This window comes from Panthera tigris, chromosome B1, assembly GCF_018350195.1.
Source record: "Panthera tigris isolate Pti1 chromosome B1, P.tigris_Pti1_mat1.1, whole genome shotgun sequence".
Lineage (NCBI taxonomy): Eukaryota > Metazoa > Chordata > Mammalia > Carnivora > Felidae > Panthera > Panthera tigris.
Window position 1 is genome coordinate 83912365 of NC_056663.1, and position 21261 is coordinate 83933625.

At 36.0% G+C, this 21261-nt stretch overlaps 1 protein-coding gene across 10 annotated transcripts in view; it reads left to right on the forward strand.

The window, feature by feature from the left end:
• Window positions 1–21261, forward strand: part of INPP4B (inositol polyphosphate-4-phosphatase type II B) — a 753803-nt gene that overhangs the window by 639929 nt on the left and 92613 nt on the right. For all 10 annotated transcript variants that reach the window (XM_042983845.1, XM_007091777.3, XM_042983843.1 and 7 more), the window contains one exon: window positions 9904–10063. In XM_042983845.1, the coding sequence (XP_042839779.1) occupies window positions 9904–10063 (160 nt within the window). The remainder of the gene's footprint in view (window positions 1–9903; window positions 10064–21261) is intronic.

Consider the following 21261-nt stretch of genomic DNA (forward strand, 5'->3'; position numbering starts at 1 on the left):
TTTCTCAAATGATGTCTGGATCAAATATGAATGCTTAAGCCTGACAAGAGTATTGATAGAGCTATTTATATTGCCATAATTAGTAACTGTAAGCATACATAGTTGCAAAATATTACTATTGAGGACAAAACACACTTATCCAGCCAAATACCCCCACAAGAAATCTGCAGTGATCTGTATTCTCAACTTCACTTGCCATCTTCTGTCTCCAACGTAGACCTTATCTCTAGGAAAAATAGTTCAGGCTGTGCATAATGCAGAGGTACCTATGCAAATTAATAATTCAAAAGATACTCTGTTCAGTTCTCTGGCTGGCTAGAATTATTTTATGTGAAACCACTAACCTGATCTTGATAAGAAGGAAATAAATCTCATTCTTCAGAGGTAATTAATTCTTATAGACAACTCGACCACTAATTTAACTTTCCTAAAGCAGTACCTTATAGCTTAGTTACCTGAATGAATAAAATCCCCACTAAAGTATGGCCGTTTATTTCAAAATTTTATGTTATAGGTAGATAGATATAAAATATGCATTCAACTCCAAAACATTTTGTGTAATAAAGCATTATTCTTGCATCTCGTGATCACACAGCCTCATGAACACTGAATTATAATCATTTGTGTGTCTATAAATATACATATATATTTATGTGTATATATATATATATATATATATATATATATATATATATATATATTTCTTCATGTATTCATGGTCTTTATAAGCTCCTAGGGGGCAAAGTCAGCTTCATGTTCACTGTTGTACCCCACAGTTAGCAGACCATCTGCACAGAAAAGGTGCTCATTACTTATTTGTAGAATATATTAATGACTTTGAAATTTGCCCTCAAATTATTCTTGTTTACCTTCTTATTTTGGAATATGGAATATTCAACTTTAACATAACTTTGCACTGTGTCAGGTACCTTTTCCCTACTAGAATTCATGAATTCATCTGGGGATTCTGTGTCTCTCTTGTAATCAAAAGTAGCCAGCTGTATCCTTCTCTCCTTAGTGTATATTTCCCAGTGTCGTAATCAACTCAAGAGGTGACTGTACAAGTCAGCTTCCAATATCTCCAAACATATAAAGCAGTAAAATTCAAATTAGATACATGACATCAGAGATGACCAAAGAACATGATGAAGAACATAAGAACATGATGAATTAAGGCTTTCAGAAACTTCCGGAAACCCTGTGGTGGCAATTTTAATTTTATTTGATTATTCATGCACCAATTACAAAGGTCCTAGTTATACAGAAATAATTTTAGATGTTACTCAGCAAATATGAATTGGCAGTGACTATTTTCCCCTTGTCCCAGCTTTTTCTTTTTCATCCCTAAATCACACATAATAGGGTTGTCTGCTTTTGTTAATCTTATAATGAGAAGGGGGCATTGGAAGTATCCACTCACACAATCAGAAAGGGCAGGCAAAGACAGGGAGAACTGGGCTAGTTGTTACCTATGTGGCAGCTGAAATGTGTTCTATCATCTGTTTTCTTGATGGATGGGAAACATTCCTGAACTTCTCCAGTCCATTTCACCCAGGAGAAATGTGCTTTGAATACTTATCCAATATGAAAGTCCACAAAAGGTGATTAAGCAAAGTTCATGACTGTCCATTAAAATGCACAAATGTTCTATTAAAGAAAAGAAACCCCAAAAGAGATCTTTATGTGCATGCATATTCATGAAATCCTGACAATTTCTAGATTTTCCCACATGAAGTTAATACGTTCACCTTCAGCTCCCTGTTTTATAGCACCTAATACAGTGTTTTATACATACTCGTTCAATGTATTTTTCAGAGTTAATGTAGAAATAAATGAATAAATGGATTTGCTGAATCAGCAGTTCATCCTCCCACTCAAGCCAGTATTTTTAACAGAGATATTTTATTTTTATTAATGTAATGGCAATTTTCCTGTGTTTTTTTTTATACTGGATACCATTATCTCCCTTAGATACTTTATTGACTCTTAAAATGCCTGATTCAACATCAGATATTTTTATTTTTCCTGTATATAATGAATATGCAAATTTGTATACACATACTTTAGAGATTTGTGATTACATTCAAATCAATCACTCTTAAACTTTAGTAATTTTTTTTTCCTGAGAGAGAGATGGGGAGGGGGGTAGAGGAAGAGGGAGAGAGAGAATCCCAAGCAGGCTTCATGCCCAGTCCCATATGGTGCTCGATCTCATGACCTTGAGATCATGATCTGAGCCCAAATCAAGAGTCAGATGCTTAATCAACTGAGCCTCACAGGCAGCCCAAACTTTACTGTGTTCTAATGTAAATAGTGAGGCATTATTTTCTATGTACAAATTTTTGAATATCCATAATTTAATGAATAGTTAAAGAAATGAGGTATTTTTAGGCAGACTACTAACTTGATATATCAGGGAACATTCTGTTAAACAAAATCAATCCTCGAAATTGATTATATGCAACACACCAACTGATAATGTCATATAATTCAACCAGTTGTGTAGCTAATGGTGTGCAGATAACATCCAATTACCAATTTAAAATTAAGAGCTTTACTTAATCAGTGGGTTTTTTGTTATTAAACAAATGCTTTATTTAATGTTTTCACCACATTGAAAGCATTAGCATGATGTGACCTTTATTGTGGGGAACACAGCCAATCAGAGTATGAGCTTGGTTCTAACTTTAATTTGGAGATGTATATCATAATACTTACTATAGTTGTATCCCTTTACTTGTAAGTCACAGGTTGTTTAGTCAATCAACAGATGTTAATTAAGTGTACAATAATGCTATCAGTTCTTGGGGGAAAGTAAATTAAGTAGAAAATATGGCTCCTGGCCTCAAAAGCCATATCATGTAATTCAAGTGAATGGCCAGCACTCATAAACTAAGAAGAGATATTGAAAGACATGGAATCTTTCCCAGAATGGAGGTGGTTGTGTGATACACATTAAACATGTTAAAAATATTCAGAGAGAAGTTATATGAAGGTTGGAGAAGATGAAAAAAAAATCCCTTCCTTCTTTCATTCCTTCTTCATTCACTCATTTATTCATTCTTTTATTTATCTATTACCTGATGACTCCTAGCACCGGAGAATAAAAGGATTAATAAATAATAGTCATTCCCCTCATAGAGTTTGCTAGAAAGAAAAAAAAATGTTAAGCAGAGATAGAATAGAATGAACCATTCTTGGAGATGATGATACTTGAAAAGGTGAGAATCTGGATTGATGGAAGATGAGAGAAAGCATTCCAAGCATAAAAAGCAGTATGTGTCAGGATAGAAATATTAGTTCCTCCAAGGTTTCCTTCATATCTTTGATGTTCAGCACTGAGCAAGCTTGTAGCAGATGCCCAGAAAATATATGTTGAGCTAATTAACAGCATGTTTCTAGGACAGCAAGGAGACTGACCTGGGGAAGTTTTCGTTTTGAAGATTAACGAGAAAGAAGAAGAGATATGTAGGTCGACACAACTGCAGAAGTGCCTCCAGGCTGAAGAATGAATACTTGCTGCAGTACAAAGCCTGCTTTTGATCAGAGGACTGATGATATGAGCATGGTGATTGATGAGGGTGAATGTACACTCATGTGTAGACCTGGCTGTATGATAGCTGATAGGATGGGTCTGGCCAAGAGCCAGACCAGGACAATATGGGGAGGTCAATACTACAGAAATAGTAGCTGACTATCAGAATCTCACTTATATGACTATGGACTGAATGTCAGGGTGAAGTCAGTAGTGTGATGATCTGGAAACAAAGGTCAGGGATTTTTACATGAGTAATTAGGTTAAGCTGAGTAGGAGAATCAATAGGAAGCAAAGGTTGGGTTATCTCAATTCTTATGGATATCACATGTCTGGCTATTCTTACAGGATATGATGTGTATGTTTATATGTGTATTTGTGCAGGTGTGTGTGTGTGTATGTGTGTGTGTGTGTGTGTGTACTACCTACTGTGGGCCATACGTGTACCAGTTTGTGCCATAGAGTATTTTAAGTGCAACTCCTTTTTTACCCAACATTCTTAAAGTTAGGATTCAGAGAGAAGAGCTATCAAGCTCTTGAAAGAGCGAAGGTTTGCAGTGTTGAGGAAAGAGGCCAGTTGAGTACAAATTACTCTCAGTTGACTCAAGGATACACTGAAGTTTATCTGTGAAGATGTGATTGGCCTTATTAATTCATTGGCTGGTTCTAATCAAAGTACTCAAAAATTGGTAATGACAAGTGAGAAATTATGTGTAGAAATATAGATACAACAAAGCTACTTTGGACCCCATTTCAGTTCTGGGTTAGTCTTCACATTCTTGCTGATCAAAAATAGGTCCTAGAAAAACTGATCAGCTGCTAAGCATTGCTGATTTTTTAAATATATTTTTTAAAGTTTATTTATTTAGGGCCACCTGGGTGGCTCAGTTGGTTAAGCGGCCGACTTCGGCTCAGGTCATGATCTTGCACTCTGTGAGTTTGAGCCCCGCGTTGGGCTCTGTGCTGACAGCTCTGAGCCTGGAGCCTGTTTCAGATTCTGTGTCTCCCTCTCTCTGACCCTCCCCTGTTCATGCTCTGTCTCTCTCTGTCTCAAAAATAGATAAACGTTAAAAAAAAATTAAAAAAAAAATAAAGTTTATTTATTTATTTTTGAGACAGAGAGAGAGCATGTATGTGCACATAAATGGGGGAACGGCAGAGAGAGGGAGAGAGAAAGAATGCCAAGCAGGCCTCACACTGTCAGCACAAGAGCCTGACATGGGGCTCAAACTCAGAACCATGAGATCATTACCTGAGCTGAAATCAAGAGTTGGATGCTTAACCAACTGAGCCACACGGGTGCCCTCTATTTTTATATTTTTAAGTGAACTGCTGATCCAAAGGGGTCAAGAATTCTTTGGATGCCACCAAGCTCATAAATGTGTGACATGCTGAACAAACACCATTTTGCTCACTTTGCCAGGTGCAAAGTCTCACTAACTACTCACTAGTACATCCATTAAATTTGTGCACCTCTTGCCACTGGGCTTGGCCTCCATGTTAACTTAGGTCCTAAACCAGAAATAAATAAGGACCAAAATCAGCACCTGACTCGGAATGGATTAAATACTGCTACTAGTTCTCCTGACTTTGTGCCCTCATTGCTGAGAAATAGTTTATAGCCACTCACTTTGACGAAGTTCAATTGTCTTAAGACTCCATTAAGGTCAAGGACACCAGTTAGCCTCCATTTAATAAAGGTTAGACTGTAACCCACCAATTTTCCATTACTTACTTCATTCAACAGGAGATGTGGCAGAATAATGACTGCTATTTCTGGGGGTGGGGGAAGGCCCAGCAATCTGTATTTATGTTTTGTTTTGTTTTGTTTTGCTCTTTCTAGGTTTATTCATGTGTTTATTTACGTAGGCTCTATGCCCAACATGCAGCTTGAACTCACAACTCCAAGGTGGAGTCACATGCTCTTCCATCTGAGCCAGCCAGGCACCCCAGCAATCTGTTTTTCTGATAGGTTGTTGTTTTGCTTTTGGTTTGGTTTTGGTTCTGGTTCTGGTTCTGGTTCTGGTTTTGGTTCTTGTTCTGGTTCTGGTTTTGGTTTTGGTTTTGGTTTTGGTTTGAAGCCCCCCAAGTAGCTGAGGAGTTAAAGTAGGATCTAGAGTAGTATCTGTCTCCTGAAAAGGGGAGGTATAGAAGCACCACGTACTATAGCCACATTTCTATGCTTCCATTGTCTTCCCTTCACTAACCATCCTTTCCACTTCATGGAAGCAGTCTGAAAAAAAATTTTAGTAGGGAAGAAAGTGATTTTAGCAGGGAAGAAAGTGGAGTAGGTAGGCCCCAGCCACACCAGCAATCTAAGCAAAGTGAAGCTCCTACATGGACTGTCCTCGTGCAAATTATCAGAATAAGAATGCATTTTTGCTGATTATTTTCCTTCGTGTGAATGTTTTCACAGAGATACTATGGAAAGTGTTTTTCTTTGGGGTGGGGGGGTGGGAATCAGATATTCAAGGTTTCCCTTCAAGAATATTGCATCCCCATTTTTAGCATTCTAATTTCAGAATAGTGATTTTTCTGAGAATAATTAATAATTATCTCCTAGGAATTGAATTATATTTTCTCCCTATACCCCATTCTTTGTTTTATATCCCGGTCACATGAGTGGTTTGATGTTGACACTGTCTTCTATTCATGTTAGCCACTTATGTCCATTGACCTAAGCTCATTGATCCTTTAACCAAGTGATTGTTCCATCTTTGATTGTATATTCCTCCTTATTTCAATTTAAAGACACATGTGACCAGCCTGTCCTTTTCAGCATCATCTCTTAGTGATTTGCCTTTGGACTCATTTTCAGGTCTTAGATAAGTGATGCCTAGTCTTACTCATGTAAAATGACAGACACGTCTGCCTGGTCCTTCCTGTGGTTCCCTCTCTTGACCTTCCTATATCTAGCTTGTCCACAGAGTTTTCGTAATCTCACAAAGAATTCCTACTGTATACCACAGTTCTGTGGGAAATCATAGGGGAAGAATCAAGTCTTTGAAATCAAATAGAATTTCTAATTTAGTTATATACCATTTTAATGTTGCATGTTACCCAACATCTCTTTCCTAAAGTCTCCTCATCTCTAAAGACGAAGTCCATAATGTTGATCTAATGTGGTAGTTTGGAAGGTAAATTAGCTCATTTCATTATACCAGATGAAAATAAATAACAGCCTCAATCTGCCTCTGGGTTGGAGTCATCTCTCTTCTCCTCTCTTCTTTGCTCCTTTTCTCTCTCTCTCTGCCTTTCCTCCATGCCCTATGCAATACAGTGAAGACACAACCCTCAAACAACTCTTGGACTAGTATTAGAGACAGCAGTGTAAATCCATAACTTTAATCTACTTTGTAGATGCCATAAAGGAAAAAGAAGTGACTGTCAAAGCTCAGCATTCTCTCCCTACCAGCTGGGCAGGATCTCCTCTCCAAAAGATAAAGACCAGGATGAATCTACTTAGGGGCTGCTGCTGAGTGTGTCTTCAATAAAAAAAAAAATTTGACTATGTATGAGTCGTGTATTGGTCTTGCATAAGAAACTGCTCAATTTCTCACTCCCAGCTTGAGTGTCCTCTAAGTATTTCATGACTTCAATGTTGTTCTACTGTTTACCACCTAACCTTTTACTATATGGTTGTTGGTCTCCTTCAGTGAACATGCTTCACTCTGCACCTCATGCCAATAAAGATCTCTCTACTGGCTATAAATATTACCTTTTCGGTGAATATAATCCTATAACCCAAGGTGAGTATAAAGGAAGAACATATAGTTTTAGTATGTAAAATTATCCTTTTATATATTCTTATATTCAGGCTCTTGGAGATGTAATCAAAAGAAGTTGGTTAACTCCTTATATTACTTTATATAAGAAAGATAGCATGCAATCTTATTTTGATTTTTGATCAAAATATAAAGTTCTTCTCAACATTGACAACAGAAAGAGAGTTGAAATTTATCTCATGTGCAAAGCTAATCTGGATAATTAAGAATAATCCTTTCCCTTTTTTCCCCTTAATAACAGAGTTTATTCCCAGTGTTAGCCAAAGAGTTGTTTCATTTTTCAATTTAATACCTTTAAAGATGCAGCCCTTGGCAGTGATTAAGACATATTCAGAAAGAGTTCCATTAGGTTTGTTTTTGCAGTCTGGAATGTAAGCTTCTCACCAAATCCCAAATAAGTGATGTCAGGACCTCAGCTTGCTTAGGTTTCCCTACATTTCATCCCGGAAAAGGTGAGCTTCTTTAGATCTCCTGGGTCATAACTCAGGGATTACACCATCTCCTTTTCTCAGACAATAAGCAGGGATAAAGCATTTTATAGATGTGGTTGGTGTCTTAGTTTCCCTTAGAGGGAAAGTGCTTTTAATTTTCGGTAGAATAAATATGCCCTGAGCAGAGATTTTATTCTGATTATTTATGATTAATAGCATATCTCACACTCAGGATTACAAAATGATGAAAAGCAAGCTTGATTCATTTAGGAAAGCCAGCAAAATAGGATGTCATTTTTCCAAATTATAATAATTTTCCAAGCACTTTCATAGAGACTGTATTATTTGGCTCCCACTGCACCATGGTGAGGTAGGCAGGGCAAGAATTATTATTCTAAACTGTAGATGAACCAACTGTGGTTCCCCAGAAATGAGGCAGTTTTCCCTAGGTAGCATGTCACTTACAGGTGGACCTCAAACTTACCTTTTTAACTTTGAATGTTCTACTTTTCCCCACCACCTGTAGTATGCATACCTGTAAACCCCCATATTTGTTTATTATGTTATTCAACTTAGTCTTTACAAGATAACCATCGAATAATCTAAACTCAACTATAGTTCTTTTTTCCTAGATTTATCTTACCCCAAATTAGTTTATCTGTTTATAAACCAGCAAAATTAACTAGAAAAACTAACAAAAAAGTACTATAATTATATATTCACACCCATAAATAATGTTTAGCTAATTATCTGGACATCTTGTGATTCAATCAAGTTGACATTAAATTAACCATCACAGATGTGGAGTCAGTGACTCCATCTAAATGATGTGGCGAAAGGAGCAAGAAAGGAAGCTACAAATGAGAGCCTACCATGATGACAACTATGTTTAAAATGTTTATTAAGAAATAACTTTTGGAGCTCCTGGGTGGCACAGTTGGTTAAGCTTCCCACTCTTGACCTCAGCTCAGATCATGATCTCATGGTATGTGATTTCAAGCCCCATATTGAGCTCTGTGCTTGATAGTCCAGAGCCTGCTTGAGATTCTCTTTCCCTTTCTCTCTCTGCCCCTCCCCTGCTTATGTGTTTTCTCTCTCTCTCTCTCTCTCTCAAAATAAATAAGTAAACTTTAAATATAATTTTAAAAGAGAAAAAGAAAGAAATAACAATTTTTATAAATCACAGAATTCAGTGTCATGAATTGCCCTAAACCAAAGCAGATGCTAATCAGAATTGGTAAGATTGGTGACAAGGAGGTCCCCTAGTGTTTGGGGCTGTTTCCAAGAAAAAATCAACCAAAGTAACGTATTACATGGCTGTAGCATGTAGAAGTTCTCAGACCTAGTGTGGTTACAAGCACCTGAGGAGCTTGTCAAAATTTCAGTTTAGGGTGCCTTCTTTCCAGTAGTTCTGATCAACTTGGTGGGCGCGAAGGATATGCATTTTAATTCTCTAGGTCATTCTGGTAGAGGTGATGTGAACACCACACTTTAAGAATTTCTATTATCTAGAGCTTTCAAATTCATACAGACAGAAAGTACAGTGATGGTTGCCAACGGCTGGGGGGAGAAGGGTGGGGAGTTCACTTTTAAAGGGTACAAAGTTTCAGTTGGGAAGATGAAAAATTCTAGAGATGGAAAACAGTGACGGTTGTATAATAATGTGAATGTGCTTAATGCCAGTGAACTGTATACTTAAAAATGGTTAAATGGTAAACAATGTTATGTATATTACCACAATAAAGAGGAAAAACAAGAATTTTGAAGACAAATGATTATTATTTAACAATATTGTTGTGTTTTTCCTTTCTTCCTAAGTGTTGATAAAGAATATAGGTATGTACAGTTTAAAATATCATAGGTTGTGCTCAGTTATGGATTAATATTGTATAGTAATTCATCATTGCTTTATGACAGAGAAAAAATAATGAAGTAAATAAAAATCTATGGCACTTAAGTGTTGCTTTATTAAGGGAAAACAGATTTCTTGTATATTCATAGTCTGGCCAAATTAATGAGAGTATTAGAACTAATCCCTCCATCTGCATTCTAATGATTGCTCCTCCCATGCTTCTCTAATGTGGATTCGTCAGATTTTGCCTCACCTTGTATTTGCAATAAACTTGTGTAGTGATGCTCATGCTCTTTTCAGGATAGGGTGTGGGCCAATGTGGGGAAGAGCCTGAACTGCATTATTGCCATGGTGGATAAACTGATTGAAAGAGATGGTGGCAGTGAAGGCGGTGGCGATGGCAGCCAAGATGGAGAAGAGGACCCTTCTCTGGTGGACTCCATCGTAACTCGTCCAAGGGGTAAGGAGTCATTTTTTCCCAATCACTGACTGAGTAAACAAAATGAGAAAGTCATGATAAAATGAGATAGAAAAAGAAGAGTCAATAGAGCCTTTGATGAAAGTGCTGATAGCGTGCTTTTCCACTGCTCTGGCTTAGATGATAGAAGGCTATTTATCAAATTGCATCTCAGTTGTGTTTTCAGAACTGCTAGCAATGCTCACTTGTTTTCTTTTGCTACATAAAAACCTCCTTGAAAGAACAGTGTTTTCTTTTAAAGACTCTGACATAGTTTAATCTATTTTGACACATTCCTCCAAATTTTTATTAGGAAGCAAAACAAGCATCTGCTCTTAAAACTCCGAGAAACTTCTAGGGACATCAGGACACAGTATCTCATAATGGTTCCTGAAAAGAATGCAGTATGAAAAAATACTTTTTGCCTTAAGTCTAGGTTTTCATGGATACATGTATACACACATGCTTACACATGCATACACGTCTAGGTGTATATATCTCTGTATACACACAGCACATACATAGATACTTTCAAAAGTATGACTTATTACAACTTTGACTAGCAAATATGATAATCAAAAATTTAATTATGGTTGTGTCCCTATACACGGCTTTTATATCAAAAATTTTTTTGTTAATTTGATTAATTTTGACAAAAGGGCCAGGTTGCCCCAGCCCTTTTGGTATCTTAAGTATCTGGAGAGGATAAACAGTATTGCCCTGCTGTCTTCCTCTGAAATCCACATTTCCTTTTCAAGAAAATGAGTCATTAGAAAATATGGATACTTATAAAATTAAATTTATGTTTTTCCCAATTTGTTTTCCTGATTTTTCATTACTCACATTTTCATCAGGAGTTTAATTATATGAAACATCAATCTTTCATCACTTGATTAACAGTAGAACCATTTCTAAATTATGTTTGTAAACTGTGGCTTTCTAAAGTTTTCTTACTGTCGATGGTCTTCATCCTCAGTAGAAGATTCACACAAGGGAAAGTTTATGCCAATGTTCTTTATGTTCATACCTACTTGTTTTAACTATATATGGGGATTTTATTTTTTAAATAATATCAGTTTTATTAGTTAATGGATCTAATATCAGTTAGATTCATGTCAGTTCCATAACTTTTACATGAATCAAAATGAAAGCATGTCATAACTTATGTCATAAAGATGTAGTATACTTCCATTTTCTTTAATTGAACATTTATTGACTATCAACTGTAAGCCAGACACAATACTGTGCTCCAGAAAATGAGGTGAGAAGTATAATCCATTTTAGTGACTTTTTCTGTCCATTGATGGGTTTCAAGGCATAATATTTTTGTTAATTTTTTTTTATTTTTTTAATATTTTTTTATTTTTGAGAGAGACAGAGAACATGATCAGGGGAAGGGGTAGAGAGAGGGAGACACAGAATCTGAGGTAGGCTCCAGGCTCTGGGCTGTCAGCACAGAGCCTGATGTGGGGTCCGAACTCACAAACCATGAGATCGTGACCTGAGTCCAAGTTGGATGCTTAACCGACTGAGCCACCCAGATGCCCCTAGGCATAATACTTTTTTTTACTAGAAATAAAATGCGGGATACTGAATTCTGCCACATGTATTTTGATGTTCCCTGAAACATCTCATTGATAAGAACAGAGTGCTAAATTATTTGAAACTATATATGTGTATATATATATATATATATATATATATATATATATAATCCATATCTTGTATTTTATCAGAAAATTATATCTGTGTGATCAAAATTACATTTTCAGAAGTAAAAATATTTGGCAGATAAATATTTGGTAAGACTAGATGAATCACTTTCATTTGAATGTGAAGTATTCTTTGGGTATAATCTAACACCAGATAGAAGTTGCCCTCAATGTAGAACTCACAACTTGATTGGCTCTGTGAAAGGTTAGAGTCAAATTACAACATAGTGCCCTCTAAATTATTTTATCTTTAACTTATTATCCATATTTATTTCATCCATACTTTTTTATGTTATAAACATTTTAGGAAATAAGATACTTTAAATGTGTAAAATAAAATATATACTTTAGTCTGATAATGATTTAATACAGTATCATCAAATAATTTCAAAGTTAAAGATTTTGTTTACATTTAACATGTTACACAATTGCAAATACAGTGCATGTTTTGCAGAGGATAGTGCTACATAAAAAAAGATGCTTAACATGTATAAATAGATGTCTTACAGATAAATCTGTGCTCAAGTTTACTTAAAATACTTATGAATGTACTGCATAGTTGGACTGTGATTGATTAGCCCAATCAATTATGTAATAATAATATTGCTTTATTATATAATAATAATAATATATTAATAAAATACTTCTTGTTGCCATTATAGTCTTCCTGTTAAGGTAGGAAAAAAGCATTTTTAGTTTCTACCCTGGCTTTTGTCACATAAAGCAATGCAATAGAGAAATTAATGGTGGTTTTTTGAACTAATATAAAGCAAACAACCTAAAGTCATGCATTTACCTACACTACCCTCAAAATTATTTCACATACAGATATTTGAGACACATATCCACTAATTATATGTACCCCCAATTTATATGTAGTTTTAAATTTTATTAGAAAAATAATAAATTAGAAAATTTGCAAAGAACAACAAATAGGATTATGTATAATTTCTATTTTATTTCAATCAGACATAAACATTTGGAACATATCCTATGTTTACACACACACACACACACACACACACACACACACACAGTAAGCAAACTGGAGTACGCATTGTAAATACAGAGGCACTTCTTGATATCCTGCTTATTATTATATCATGAATATTTCTTGAGAAACATTTCTAAAAATGTGATTATGACACTAAACTAATTCATCAAAAGAGAAACCACTATTTTAGAAATTTAATCATTATTATATTAACACATAAAGCATCTTTGAACATTTAAGTTTTCAACTACATCTTCTACATTTCCCCCTAAGTTAGATTGCTGGAAGTGGAATTATTTTATAAGGAAGAGTTATCCCTTCTCTCCCATGTATTCATTTATACAATTCTATTTATATCAGTGTGGACTCATGAATGCTTATTTTATCATTTAGCTTATAATCTAATAATATTATAATATTTATTTCAGGCTCAAACTTGTCTGGAGTTAGCCGTTAGGAGTTCTTTCAGGTTGGTTTCAGTGGCCTTCTGACATGTTCTTCTGTGCACAGACTAGTTCCTCCCTTGTTTTCTTTCATACTGACTCTCTTACTTTCCCTTACTCACTCACTCCCCTACCCTCTGGCACCATGAGGTATTCTAGGTTCATTTGTATTTTCCCTGCCCCAGCCTTAGGTTCAGCCATTTTCCAGGGAACTCTGGTTTCTTCTATTAGAAAATGGCATGTAGAAACCAAATGTGTGTGGGTAGGTATCTCTTTAGCAACAGAAACTCTCACCAGCAGTATCTACAAGCACCTTTTAACTACAGCCTTCCCTGATCTCATGCTACATTGGGTGAAAAACATCATATTGTAATTTGCAATTTATTATAACTGTATTTGTAACTTACTGTAATTTATCTAGTTATTAGTGATGTTTGACATCATATAGCTTAATTCTGTACTTCAAACTATTATTTTTTGTAGTAAAATCCATTTCTTCAACAGCCCCAGTTTTATCCCCAGCTCCTCACTGGGGTGGAAAAACCATTTCATTCTTTTCTTTTTATGATTAATAAATGAATTGATTCAGTAAATGATTGCGTCATCCAGAATTTACTGAAATGTGTGATGTCATAAATACTGTTAGGCATTTGTTACCACATCATTTATTATTGTTCTGGTTTTTTTTTTCTTTCTATATTACATTCTGCATATATTTTTCATCAATTTCTGGAATTTTTCTTCTGTTCATATGTTTTTGACTATTGTGTTTTATATTCAGATATATTTTGAAATTTCATAGGGTAAGTTAACCCTATGACATATTTCCCTCTCTTCATCACCATCTTTTATTTTTACATTTTAGCTGTAACTCATGTTTGTTTTGCTGGTGTGTGTATATGTATATATGTATATGTATACACATCATGATGTACATGATGTACATATATGTATATGTACATATACATCATGATACATATGTACATATACATATATACATATCATGTATACATATCATGATGTATATGTACATATACATATATACATATCATGTTTAAACAGATGGTCCTCTGATTTGTTGCTACCTTTTCCCATTTTTTAAATGTTTATAACCTGCAGATATTGTTTCAAGTTGTGCATTTTTCTTTTGCAGTGTATTTATTTAATAATGTTTTAAATCTGGAGGTTTAAAGGGTTTTTGTTTATTTTAGATCCAGGATTTTACAATATATCTTACTTCATAAATTTCTTTTCAGAGCTAATATAAATAGTGTTGAGAGAACTAAAACATTCTCTACTATTCTGAACATGAATAATGGAATACCTTTCCAAACCTACCTGGCTTATATATATTCATAGCTTTTCTTAATGAACAAGATTTTTGTGTACTTCCCTACATTTTAACATGCTTATTTTTTAATTTTATTTATTTATTTTTAGAGAGACAGAGACAGCGTGAGTGGGGAGGTGACAGAGAGAGAGAGAGGGAGAGAGAGAGAATCCCAAGCAAGCTCCCACTGTGGGGCTTGAACTCACAAAACTGTGAGATCATGACCTGAGGCAAAACCAAGAGTTGGATGCTTAACCGACTGAGCCACCCAGGCGCCCCAACTTAAACATACTGTAAGCATCTACAAGCATCCACTGTATGCATGGGACCACATGCCTTTAATTTTGTAACAATTTGAAGACTCACAGATAAAATCAGTGAATATTAGAATCTTGGATTTTAATGTGCCCTTAAAGATTATGTAATTAAACCTCCTAAATTGTGTTAAGAAGCTTACGCATAGCATCTCTGCCAGTTTTCACGTAGCCTGTGATACCCATCTCCACTGATAGAAAACCATTTTTTATTTTCTAGAATGGCATACTCCAGATGTTGATCTAAATATGTTCCCTTTAATTTTACCCACCGGCCCAGGTCTAATTCTGTATAACAAAAAGAACAAATCTCCTTTCCTTTTTCCACATTATAGTCTAACTTACCTGAAAACAGCCCTCATGTCCTTTTTGAATTGCCACTCCTTGGTCATTTTTCAAAGGAATAGCATCCAACACAGAGTAACACAGGAGGACCACTTTCCTACTTTCAGATACTATTTTTCTATTAATGATATCTAAGTTCACATTAACTGTTTTGACAGCTGCATTTTACTACTGCGTCCAATGCTGTCCAAAAACCTCGGTAAATTTGACGTATCCTTCAGGCTTTCAAGATTCAAGTAGTTTTTAAGCACCACTGTGTGCTAGACATTATGAAATACTAGGGGCACAAGGAGATTAAGACACGGTCTATCTCAATTCTCCTGAAGAGACAGATGTGCAAACCCATGACTGCAGGATGCTGCACTTTTGAATATACTCTAATAAAGACCTATTTCTCTCATCCATCATATCTACTGTCCAACTCAGGTTTATTTTATTCACATTTCACAACTATTTTCTGTTCATTCACACAAGTAAAAGATAAAAATGATGGCAAGACAGAAATAAATACAGACCCTTGAGGCACATCACTAAATGTGTGTGTGTGTGTGTGTGTGTGTGTGTGTGTGTGTGTGTGTGTGTATGTATGCATTGAAGTACACTTATTAATCACAACTGTTTAGGGATGTGTGTTCAAGCAGCGATATATTCTCCCATTCGTGTTGTTGCATGCCTGCATTTCTCTGTCTTCCACAAGGTTACCATGAAATGTCCTGTGAAAGGCCACTCTATGTCTCTGAAAACTTTTTTCTAATATGCCCAGCTGTAAGTCCTGTCAAAAAGGAGATGAAGTTCCTATGATGTGACTTTTCTCATCAAGACCATGCTGGCTGGCTTCATGTCATCACTGCTTCCTCATACAAAGGAGGTAAACGTCCATGCAGACCACAGAATTAGTCTACATGCTACCGATTACAGTTTTACACTAACTGATACACATGTCCTTTCCTGCTTCCTAATTTTCTTTTAGCTTACAAGGTGCATTTCACATTTCCTAGTGGGATCTGAGAATTCACTTTTTCTCCAGGCCTTTTACTTCATCTTTGCCTGCCTCCAGTTAACCCAATTGTTTGGTAACTACCAAGAATTTGTCAGTAATTTATCACTAATTATCAATGGCTTCCTAACGCCAAAGATTAGTCATCTGAAAAAATGTACCACAACCTCCAAAGAGGGACAAATCTAAGGTTTTAGCAAATCACTTTTTTTAGCAAACCTCTTTCATATGTGTGTGTGTGTGTGTGTGTATACTTAAATGCTTATTCATTTATTTTGAGAGAGAGAGAGAGAGAGAGAGAGAGTGTGTGTGTGTGTGTGTGTGTGTGTCTGAGAGGGGGAAGGGCAGAGAGAATGGGAGACAGAGGATCCAAAGTGAGTTCTGAGCTGACAGCAGGGCTCATACCCATGAACCATGAGATCATGATCTGAGCTGAAGTAGGATGCTTAACCAAATGAGCCACCCAGGTGCCCCTCTTTCCTATATTTTATCTTTGGTTGGCCAGAGTAGTTGTCTGCCTAATAAATTTGAAATACTTAAGGATTAGAACCATTAATTAATTAACACAATTATACATAAAATAGTTCATGTCATTAAGTTTATGGAAGAGACACACTAAATTTGTGTTAGCTGGAAAATAAAGAAGATACTTTCATTAATTCAATATATATGTGTTGAGCATCTACCCTGTGTCATGCTGTCATAACCCTGCTCTTACAGTATCTTGGGTGAGCAAATAGCATTTAAAAGAAGATACACAGAGGGGCACCTGGGTGGCTCAGTCAGTTAAGCATCTGATTTCAGCTCAGGTCATGATCTCACCATTCATGGGTTCAAATCCCATGTCAGGCTCTGTGCTGACAGCTTGGAGCCTGGAGCCTGCTTCGGACTCTGTGTCTCCCTCTCTCTCTGCCCCTCCCCTGCTCACACTCTCTGTCTCTGTCTCTGTCTCTGTCTCTGTCTCTCTCTCTCAAAAATAAATAAAATAATGCAAAAAGTTAAAAATGAATAAAAATAAAAGAAGATACACAGAGATTTTCCAAGGATAGAATATACAAGATAAAAGACTTAGAAGAGGAAATATGCATTTAAGAGTCATTACCAGGTAGATAGATCAAACTAAATAAAGTGTGAACACAAGGAAGAGAAAAATATTAAGGAAATCCATACTACAGAGGTGTGGGTCATAGAGATTGCCTTCACCTGAGGAATAGGAAGCACAAGTGGGTAAAAATCACATGCAACTTGGGTACCAAACAAAGGTATCAAGAGAGAAAATAATCACATTACCTTGTTAAACCTTCTTTCATTCATATTTATGTGACAAGCACTTGCTAAGCCTTTACATTCTTGCCTCCGCCTTACAATAAGCTTGTAGGGGAGGTTCTATTTTTACCCCATTTTATAGATGAAGAACTTAAGCAATACTTAAAAGATCACAGAACTGGTAGGTATCTGAGCAAGGATACAAATCCAGGCAAAATGATTCCTGATTGAATTTGTCAAAAAGAATCTGAGTCCTCAGAATAACTGTTGGCAAGAAATCCTTAGATCTTAAGAGCAGTTCTGCATATGGGCTTACTTTATGGTTAGATATCAGCCATATCTAATACTTGTTTGCTGAAATTTTTCCTGATCTTTCAAAGCCCTAAATTCCAAGACCCACACTTGCCACTTCATAATGCTTTGTCATTTTCTTCCACCTCATCTTACCTCATCCTTCATAATCTAGTCACACTGGACTCTTTTGAGACCTCACTTTGTACTTTTCACTGCTAGGCCTTCAAAGGTTTGCCCATATCTTTTCCACAATCTCAAACTTCACATCCTCTGAGGAACCTTCTCTGGTCCTTCAGGCCAGAGCTGGTTTTATGAGCATGGGATCATTGCAAGTGCACAGGGTCACCAACACAGCAGGGCCATCTGCTCTGGGTTTAATGCTCTGTAGTCACCATCTTGCCTTCTTAAAAATTTATCTTTGTGTTTTAAATAAAGTCCAATAGGGCAATGGAAGCCATGCCTGGAACTTTGAGATTTGATTCACCTACAGTTGTGCCTCCCATGTTCTCCAATGCCTGCCCAGTTCCCTCATCCTTCTCCTAACCCAGTGACCTCTTTCTGACCCCATTATCACCTACCAAGGGGCCTGGGTGCAGGTGTGGAGATAGTTAGGGTCAGGATGGATACCTTTGAGACTCTGCATACATGTGTCACCATGCCGAAGGGAGTATGACATAAAAGAGTAAGTAAAATCTCAACCATGACAGGTTGAGAAAGATACCACTGAGGAAGAAAGGAGGAAGGTTGTTTGCTCTCTTTGAGCAGGAGTCTCTCACATTTTAATTTTTTCATTGAATTCTGCAAATTATGCAGCCATACTTTCTTTTTTTTCAATATGAAATTTATTGCCAAATTTGTCTCCATACAACACCCATTGCTCATCCCAACTGTTGCCCTCCTCAATGCCTATCACCCACTTTCCCCTCTCTCCCACCCGCCCATCAACCCTCAGTTTGTTCTCAGTTTTTAAGAGTCTCTTATGTTTTGGCTCCCTCCCTCTCTAACCTCTTTTTTTTTTTCCTTCCCCTCCCCCATGGTCTTCTGGTAAGTTTCTCATGATCCACATATGAGTGAAAACATATGGTATCTGTCTTTCTCTGCAGCCATACTTTCTACAAGGGCTTCAAGTACAAAGGCCCTCAGCTGTCATATAGGGTAACATGAATGAGTCAAATGAATTGGATGGTTGGACACTGGGACAAACTAGGAAGTATATATCCTTCAAAAGAGGGCCACCACTCAGATCCAGCCAATCCTTCCCACAAAGGAATCTGAACCTACAGTTACCATATCTTCTGATTTTTCAAGTAAATCTGAATTTTTATATGAAACATTAAAAATCTTTAAAGGTCAATATTTGACTTGGAAGAATTGTTAAAATATGAGGAAGGCCAAATAAAATACCTTTGAGGGCCAAATACGACTGGCCCATGGGCCACTATTTTGCAGCCTCTGAATCTCTGGTTTATTGAGATGCTGTTTTAAATGTCATCTCCTCTACTAGACTTGGCTCTGTGAGAAAATATGCCAAGTATTTGTGATTTGCTCTTGAATCTCCAGAGCCTAACATAATTCTTGGAAAGTCATAGAGGCCAATATTATGAAATAAAAGCCTGGTCACCTTGATCTATAACTGCTACCTGACAAGAAATGCTTAGGCAGGTAAATTTTATATTATTAAGTGAATATCATCAACATGTGTGCGTGTTTATGCGTACATACATGAAAATCACTATATTATCAGAACTTATACTCAACATTAGATAATTATTTCAGTGGATTTATAATATGAAACATGTATTTTATTTTGTAAAGTGCAAGGATACAAGCACAAAGCATCATTTTCATCAAAGGGCTTAAATGTTAATATTCATGAATTTCATGCATTTCTACACATAAATGATTAGTATTACATTGGGAAAGAAGCATCAATAAATCAGGCTTTTAAAAACTCATAAGTTAACAGGTAAAAATGGCTTTTAAAATACACTTACTAGCTAAAAAAAACAATAAAAATAATTAAAATATACCACAGATATTTGTATTATAAAATTAGGATTTCAATAATAATTGTACATTATGAAATTTTCAAATACCCTATCAGAAAACTAATGTGTCCCTTAAAAATTGTGCAATGAATTACAGTGTAACAAAACAACACTTGACTCAGCTCCAAGATTCTTGGCAAGTTCTCAATTTACTTATTTGGCTATAACCTTTGACAGATAACTTACATTTTTTGGACCTTACTTTGTGGGTAAAATAAAGGTCATCTGCCAAGTTTTGAAGGTCTCTGCCAGTTCTAATGTATGAGAATAAAGGTGCCACATTATTTAAAGTGATTTTTTTTCTTTCATTCATTCAACATATTTTAAGTGAGTACCTACTATGTGCCAGGCACTATTCTAGACAATGAAGATACAACAATAAGTGAAACAGGCAAAACATCTGCCCTCCCATATGTTTGTACCAGAGAGACATTAAAACATAATAAATAAAGGTATTACACAAGATATTAATGGTGGCAAATGATGTGGAAAAATATGAAGCAAATAAGAGGGTTTTGGAATATTGTTAGAGGGCAGAATTGAAGTTTAAGGGGAGTGGCCAATGGCTTTATTGAGAAGTTGATGTTAGAACAGAGACACAAGGAGAAAAAGATAGAGCCATGTGGACATCTAGGGGAAGGATATATTGGACACAGAAAACAACTACTACAAAACACTTGAGACAGTAGTGGCCCTGCCATGATCAGAAAACAGCAAAAATGCCAGTTTGGTTTGAACAGAGAAAGAGGAGGGAAGAAAGTAGAAGATGAATTTATACGGGTAACTTAGAGAAAGGATCATGTAAGGCCTTTGTATTGACTTTGACTTTTACTCTGAGAAAAATAAGAGCAATCAGAGAGTTTTTGAGCCAGGGCTTAACCTAATATGACAGATTTTAACACCTAGGCTGTTATGTTGAGATTAGACTATAGATGGGAAAGATAGAAACAGGTATAGATAAGTTGGAAGGCTAATGTAATTATATAGGTGAGACATGTTAGTGGCTTGGATCAAGAAGAAGGTGGCAGTGGAGATGATGAAAAGTGGTTGGACTCTGTAGTTATTTTGAAGGTAGTGTTGACAGGCTTTTCTGATGGTTTGGGTGAGAGAATGAAAGAAAAGGAGGAGTTGAGAATGATTCAACATTTTTAGCACAAGCAGCTGGAAAGATGGGGTGGTCCTGTACTGGTTGGGGAAGACTGGGTAGAACAGGGTTTGTGGTGAATAGGAGCTTGTTTGGAAAATTCCAGTTTACATGGACATATCAAGTATGCAGTTAGATATAAGAATCTGGGTTCAAGAGAGAGTTTCAGGTTAAAGATATAAATTTGTATAAAGAGTACATTTATCATGATGAGCACTGAGTGAATCACTATATGGTATACCCGAAATTAGTATAACACTGTATGTTAACTATACTAGAATTAAAATTTTAAAAATTAATAAAAAAGGTACAAA